At 36.7% G+C, this 7,018-nt stretch overlaps 1 protein-coding gene across 2 annotated transcripts; it reads right to left on the reverse strand.

Annotated features, from left to right (window-relative positions):
• Positions 1-1,964: 1,964 nt before the first annotated feature.
• On the reverse strand, positions 1,965-6,431 carry LOC140835078 (homeobox-leucine zipper protein HDG11-like). 2 transcript variants are annotated; one of them, XM_073200414.1, is made up of 10 exons: positions 5,701-6,431; positions 5,383-5,500; positions 5,071-5,259; positions 4,499-4,975; positions 4,181-4,282; positions 3,854-4,066; positions 3,568-3,751; positions 3,180-3,436; positions 3,013-3,102; positions 1,965-2,876 (listed from the first exon to the last, which is right to left on the reverse strand). In XM_073200414.1, the coding sequence occupies exons 1-10, from the start codon at positions 5,949-5,951 to the stop codon at positions 2,463-2,465; spliced, it is 2,295 nt and encodes a 764-aa protein (XP_073056515.1). In that variant the 5' UTR covers positions 5,952-6,431; the 3' UTR covers positions 1,965-2,462. The 2 variants fall into 2 exon arrangements, with proteins under 2 accessions (XP_073056515.1, XP_073056514.1); XM_073200413.1 differs by having other exon boundaries at positions 3,556-3,751; positions 5,701-6,429.
• Between the last annotated feature and the right edge of the window lie 587 nt (positions 6,432-7,018).

The following is a 7,018-nucleotide window of genomic DNA, read 5'->3' on the forward strand; positions in this document are numbered from 1 at the left end:
GATACGGGTGCGTGGGTCTGCTCAAGGGGCTCGGGATTATTGAGTCTAATCCCACTCTCAGAGCTTTGATGCTTCAGAACTCGGGCACCTCCATGATATAATCTCTAGATTTTTTACCATAAAATTATTTAATACAAGTTGTGGTTTTGGAAACTAGACCTCTATAATTTTTATATATAAAAGTAATTTCCAACCTCTCAAAAATCTCTCCCATCATCATGAAATTTTAGTAATATGGAATGGGCTCGAGAGAGTTGAGAAGGAGCCCATATTTAAACATGTTTACTCCACTAATTTGGGAATCGGTCCCTTTTCAAACACAACTAAATAAAACATTTCACACAATTTGATGTGGGCAAGTGAGCGAAGAGGCCCGTTATCCCCAACCTTAAAATAGTGCAAACATAGCCACCGGCTTCTGGCTCAGTTGGCATGTTGTGTCGTTTCGCCTGCGAGACAGCTTACTCCACCTCCATTTATCATTAAAAATAAAAAAAAAAGTGTAAAAATACGGACAGATAGAATGAATATGTCGATTATTGACTCGGCACAGATCAAGTATGATATATCATATCTAATATTTATTAATAGTATTTGATTTGCAAATTATTGTATTCTAAAATTTATGGTGCATTTGAATCGAGTTAAATAACTTTTTTTTATAAACACAGCTTCATCTCCGGCTTATTTACACTATAGCTGCACTAATCATAATAAATCTCCAATATTTATGATTAGTACACTTATAATGTCAATATGAAGGAGGAGATATATTTAAATTTCTTTTGTTTAAGTTATTTAAACAAAAAAAAATATATTCAAAAGCAACAACAACCCTTCCTATCTGATAAAAAAGATCCCATGATCCTGAACCGCCTGGGATCGCAAATCCCAAGTTTGTCTATGAAGAGCTGATCTAATTGTATTAGTGTCTAGAATTGTTTTTTTTTTCTTTTTGTAATACTGTTAAGATTGGAACTTGGACTTAACTCAACCTCAAAAGCTAGCTCAAGGAGGGTAGATTGTCCAGGACCATGTATACAATTCACAGGAATTTTATCCAATCGATGGAGCGTGAATTTTACAAATGGCCCAACTATAGCAAAACGGGTGGCCCAACTATAGGTAGTCAAACATATATCGATGAAACCTGAGTTCTGATATTATGTTAAGATTGGAACTTGTATCTAACTCAATCGATGTGGGACAACTAACAAATACTAATTGATATAGCCTCATTAATTAGTGTTTTTTCAACTCTCTCAAAATAGAATCTATTCCAAACATATATGACATGGTTTCTTACTTCGACAAAATACAAATATAGAATTTTGATATTTTTATATACTTTTTCAGACTTTGTAAGGCTAAATACTCATGGGTGACCGATAGCAAATGGCTCAATTCAAATACATCTGAGTAATTTTAGCCTTAAAAAAAGATAGTTTTTCTATATCGACTGAAATTTATTTCTCAAGAAAGATAGCGAACTTTAAATATATCCCCGCATGAATTGTTAACCTACCTTGCACTCAAATTCTATAAAATAAAAAATTACCATGCACTGATGTTCTATATATATTATGTTTATCACGTTTTTTTTTTGTTTAAGCCTGGATATCATCTACATGTACAGCTACTACCTATTTAACTACTTTGTTAAGATAATGACATGGCATGCACTAGAGTCTGCACAATACCGTTAGTGGTCTCTTTCAGTCATAGATCTTGCTTCTACGTACCCTTTACCCAACCTATAATTATTATGTGTTGCGTGCAAATTATATAGCATGAATCTTTTATTAATTCACACAATATTTACATACTTTTTCACACACGCACACACACACACACATAAATATATATATATATATATATAAAAGTTATAGTTCTGTTATTATATATTGCCGTAATGCATGCATCCATCAATTCATAATCAAGGAAATTAAATAGAATATATTATGATATGGCAAATTAAATCCTCAAAACAAATTCCATGCATGAAACACAAGTCAATACCCGAACCATACGTACAACATTTCTCGCTCATGCTAAACTAATCAACACAAGAACCAAATTAACTGTCACTTAAAACCCTAATCAAAGGGAAAGAAAATGGAGAAATGTAGATAATGGTTCGTTCTTGACTCCTGTTTCAACTTATATTAATGAAGGGTTTTTTCTTTTGGGGGGAAAAATGGCATCTCTGTTAAAAGTTGTCCTGAACTGTAATGAGGCTGGCATATAAATACAGCAGCACTGAGGCGCATCAATAAGTCAGCTCCATCAACTATTGATGGTGTGAGAAATGAGCATTCAAGTTCCTCAACTAACCAAAAGATTTAATGGTTTCTGACTTCATTCAATACCATTTTCCTCAACTAACCCAAGGTTGGATGGCTCGGAAAGATCTGTCTTTCTTGATATGGGGACAGAATTTAAGAAATGCATGTTAACGAATATCAGGGACTGCTGCAGTTCAAGGCGGTTTTAATCTGGTGGACTGTGTTGCCAATGAGGTTATTAATTGTTGCAACGGATTCGGCGGTCATTCCTGAGGATTGCAAGCCACTCACGAGTATTTGAAACATTACTGTTAGGAGTGAACCTGAGGATTCGGTAGCAATGACGGATGTGGAGCTAGTCGAAGCCCCGTCACATCCACCTCCCCCCTCTGTGGAATGGAGGTGATTAGGCTGGCCACTGGGGGATATTGTGAAACCGGACGGGAGTAACGGGATGTAGGAAGGGTCGTCCCCGCTCATTGCTATTTCGATGGCTGGTACGTCGACAGGGCAGTACACGATGAGCGAGCCAGAAGCATCTATGCAGCTTTCTTGGAGGATTAACATATTGTTTTGGCCAGCGTTGAATGCCTGGTTTCAGAATTCGGAGTTAGATATGCCAAAGTCTTGAATGCTTTTTGGAAAATAAATGGTCCTTTTTGGTCATAAATTAACGTCGAACTAAAGTGTTGAAAGGAAGAGGAATGGTCGAAGAAATGAAACATACCCTAAGCACGGATATGCAGTTCCCGGGATGAGAACCATTTGCAATGTGAGCAACCTCTTGAACCGGATTTTGATTTGAGAGAACATCCCACTATAATTTTAAATTAACTATGTCAATCCATGATTTCAATATTTCCAATGTTATCAACTCGAGTTGTGCGTAGTTACCTGAGGTCGAGTTCTCTCGTCCCTAAGAAAATTGAAGACGTTCTGTGGAGGGACTGGAAGCCAGAGAGTAGCAGCTGCACAGAGCACGACACCGCTGGCCTGGCCCGGGTCAGTGCTCTTATGAGATGTGGCTCGGACTTCAAACTCATTTAATCTTGATATTGTGGTCCATTGTTGGCCATTCGAAGGGTTGAAGCTCGAACAGAAGCTTTTCACCATTCTTTGTGCAAGTTTCATCATGCTTCTTTTGCCTTCAGCTGATGGAATAATCACTATCAATACACGACATTGTTACCAATAATAAAAAGTGAAACAACCAAAGGCACGTTGTATTTTGCTTCATAAATCAAGACAGAGAAAGTTTCTCCTGATTTACCCCTTCCGTCACCCCCTCCGCCAAGATCTGTAGTTGAACTCCCAGTAACCATTAAACAAGAAAATCTTTCACAAATCCTTTGAAGAGCAGAAAGCCATCTTTCAGCTTCAAAAACCACTCCCCTCTGAATAAGGTCTCTATAAAGTCCATGAACTGGAACTTTATCTTCTATCTCCCAATGTTCCATCCAATAAACCTTCAATAATGCATCAAACATAGCCAAAAATCTCAATTATATATCATCAATTATTAGAACAAGGAATCACGTAACCGTATCTAATTTCGGTTTAAATTTAACCTTAGAGTAACCATTTGGCATCTCTTGTATCAAGCATCCAGAAGGAAGCTTGTAAGCTTTACACAAAGAAGTGAATCGGCTCTCTTCTTGAGGAAGATCATAAGAAACATCGACTATAGCCCAAGTGCCTTGCTCGATCTGCTGACAGAAGCGAAGAAAATAGAGTTGTCTAATTGGTAGCAATGCTGTAAGCACTTGCAATTCTTCATACATCTGTGATATGAAGCAAGTAATCCGAGAATCAGATACACGACTACACAAGAAACATACAATCTTAATAAGAAAATTTAAGGGGGGAGAGAATCACGATTATATGTTTATCATTACCAATTGCAATGTGCCACTTTGGCTTCCATGAATTCCAGATGATATCACGCATATAGTCCTTGCACTCGAAACGATAGTCGGAAACATTTCTACCCACTTATCCTGTCAATACTCGTACAAATTACACCACTGAACCAGGAACGTCTTCAATGTGACAGGCGGATCCAAATGAAGGCGAGGGAAGTGGTTGTCCCACAAAAAAAAAGTCCATAATTTTGTGCATTTATAATTTTTATAAAAATGTAAGGTTTGCCCCTCATCCTCCCAATTTGATTCAGCACCTGTTCACATGTAGAAAAGCATGAAAAATAAACTAACCGCATCCATAAACTTGTCGACCAAAGCCAAACCATTCATTATCACGACACCAGAAGCTCTCGAAGCTTCCATTCGTATCTCCGGATTTCTTATATGACTATTAGGCCTTGGGAAGAAACTCTTGTACTTTTCGGAATCAAGAATCTCCCTACCATCTATTGAGGACTTAGCCCAAGGAAGCTCATTGCTCTGCAAGAGTCTAATCAATTCATTCATGGCATTAGCTGCCATTTCTGTCATGACAGATCTATCCATATCCGAAATGCTCACTGAAGGGAAGACTAAACTTGGAATTACACTTGATGAATTTCCAGAAAGAAGATCAAGATCAAGGGAAGGGCCTGGAACAAAACCTCCATGACCTCCAAAACTTTCCATGGATAAACCCAATGAAGATACATGATTAGGCAGCGACGACGGGAGTTGTGAAATAGGCCGCCCTATATATTTTGATGCAATACTTGAGATTCGGTCCAGCTATAAATGATACAAAAACATAAAAAAGGTCACTAAAATTGGATATCATGCAATTAATCTAAAGAAAATTACTGATGAAATGAAACATTCTAGACCTCTTCTTTCAAATAGGCGTTTTCCAATCGCAGTGTTTGCTCGTCAAAGTATGAATCTTCAGAAACTGGAGGGGCTCCACAAGAGGGGCAGATCACATTCTTGAGGGCTTCTCTGATTGTTATATTTTCACATCTAATCTTATCATTTTCTGCTCTAAGCGCACAGTTATCTGATCTTTCATGTTGTGTCTAAACAAAATAACAATTAAAAAGAGAACATAATCAAGATTAGTTGCAAAGGAAGAAATTATTTCGATCTATTAAAATTCAAAATACATAAAAGAATGAAAAAATAAAAAAAAAACTAATTACCTTCATCTGAGTCCTCCGATTTTGAAACCAAAATTTGATCTGCCTAGGATGCAAACCCAACTCTCTGCTCAACTGATTCCTCGTCTTGTCGTCTGGATGGGGACATTCTTTAAACATTCTAGACACAAAATTAAACCTCGGCATCATCGAAATCTATAGTTGTGTTCAAGAATAAAGAAAGCTTCTTTTCTAATAAAATCCTAGTAAAAATATAGTTCTATCAGCAAACTATTTGCGCGTGCGTATGTGTACACATGCAGTTGAGTTTGCAAATATGCACACTGCAAGGAGGAGGAGGAAGCAGGAAGAGAGGCGTACGATTCAAGGGTCTGAATTTGATGAGCCGTGTGGCGATGGTAACGCTTTCTTCTCCGATGAGAATCGGAGCCATCGGGGTGGTCGCCACCGCCATCGCCGCCAAACTCCATTGACGATCCCTTCACCTCACCAGGAGGAAAAATCTCCGTACCCGAGAATTTGGAAATTGCGATAAAAATAATATTAAAAGCATTCACACAGCAGCAGTGCTCGTAAAGAATAAGCTCCAGCGGATTACAAGATATTCCCATAATATAACTGTAATAACTACACTTACTATATTTTAATAACAGCAATCATAATTTAAGGTACGTCTGATCTTCTTTTCTCAAAAAAGAAAAATATTGTATGCAGCAGGTACATGTATCAAAACTTTTATCATTTATACCAAAGAAAATCAAGGGTGCTTGCAATTTATCTTCAAGATTCAACGGAAAGAAAGAGAAAATGATATGGGATCTGATATCAGGAAAAGATATGGATTCTTGGGTGGAGATTAGCAATGGTTAAGGCACCGGCCATGATTTCATTTTTGGTAGCTTAGATTCAGTAACGCTCGCACCAGAAGATAAGAATAATCTTAATTACTCACACACACGCACACACTTGTATGTGCGCATGTATATATATATATATATAATATATATATATATATATAATTAAGAGGGGTGCAATTGGGTGGAGAAAAGTTGAGGTTGGGTTGGAGGAGATGAAATGGAGTGTTGGGAAGGTGGAAGAGGAAGGTGTGGGTAATTAAGAGAGAAGCAAACAAGTGAATGCAAAATAACAAGAGACCAGACCCATAATATATATTAGTTATATATATATATTTTAACTATAACTAGAAAAATGCACGTGCGTTGCACGTAAAAACCTAAACTACTGAAAATATATGTACGAAATTTTGATAATATTTATTTGAATTAAAACATGGCTAATAATATTTCTCAGCTGAAACAAACCAAGCCATATAAAATAAAAAAATCATGACCATAGATGGTATATGAATCAGAGAAATTATCTTATCCACTCGACACACTTTCCAATATGCTTCTTGGTTGATTTTGATAACTCAGCAACTCTTTGTCGTAGTTTGTTATAATATGCATATAACTATTTTGGTATGCTCAGCAAGTATCTGATCGTCTTTAACATCTTTTATGTTATTTACAATCTTTATCCGGGATCTGACATGCTCAAAATTTGCTTCTTTATCACGATATTTTTTCGGTTTTCTACATTGTTTCTATCTGATAATCTTATTTTTCCGAATATTTTTTTGTTGTTAAATGATTTTTCAGTTTTTGAAAATCATCAA

The sequence above is a fragment of the Primulina eburnea genome, chromosome 6 (genome assembly GCF_022965805.1).
Source record: "Primulina eburnea isolate SZY01 chromosome 6, ASM2296580v1, whole genome shotgun sequence".
NCBI lineage: Eukaryota > Viridiplantae > Streptophyta > Magnoliopsida > Lamiales > Gesneriaceae > Primulina > Primulina eburnea.

Bases quoted from the DNA above. Each gene is read 5' to 3' on its own strand.
- LOC140835078 (XM_073200413.1), bottom strand. From the start codon at position 5,951: ATGGGAATATCTTGTAATCCGCTGGAGCTTATTCTTTACGAGCACTGC. The intron at 4,976-5,070 runs GTCTAGAATGTT...TATCATTTATAG, and splicing joins ACGCCTATTTGAAAGAAGAG to CTGGACCGAATCTCAAGTAT. The intron at 4,067-4,180 runs GTAATGATAAAC...TTCATATCACAG, and splicing joins AAAGTGGCACATTGCAATTG to ATGTATGAAGAATTGCAAGT.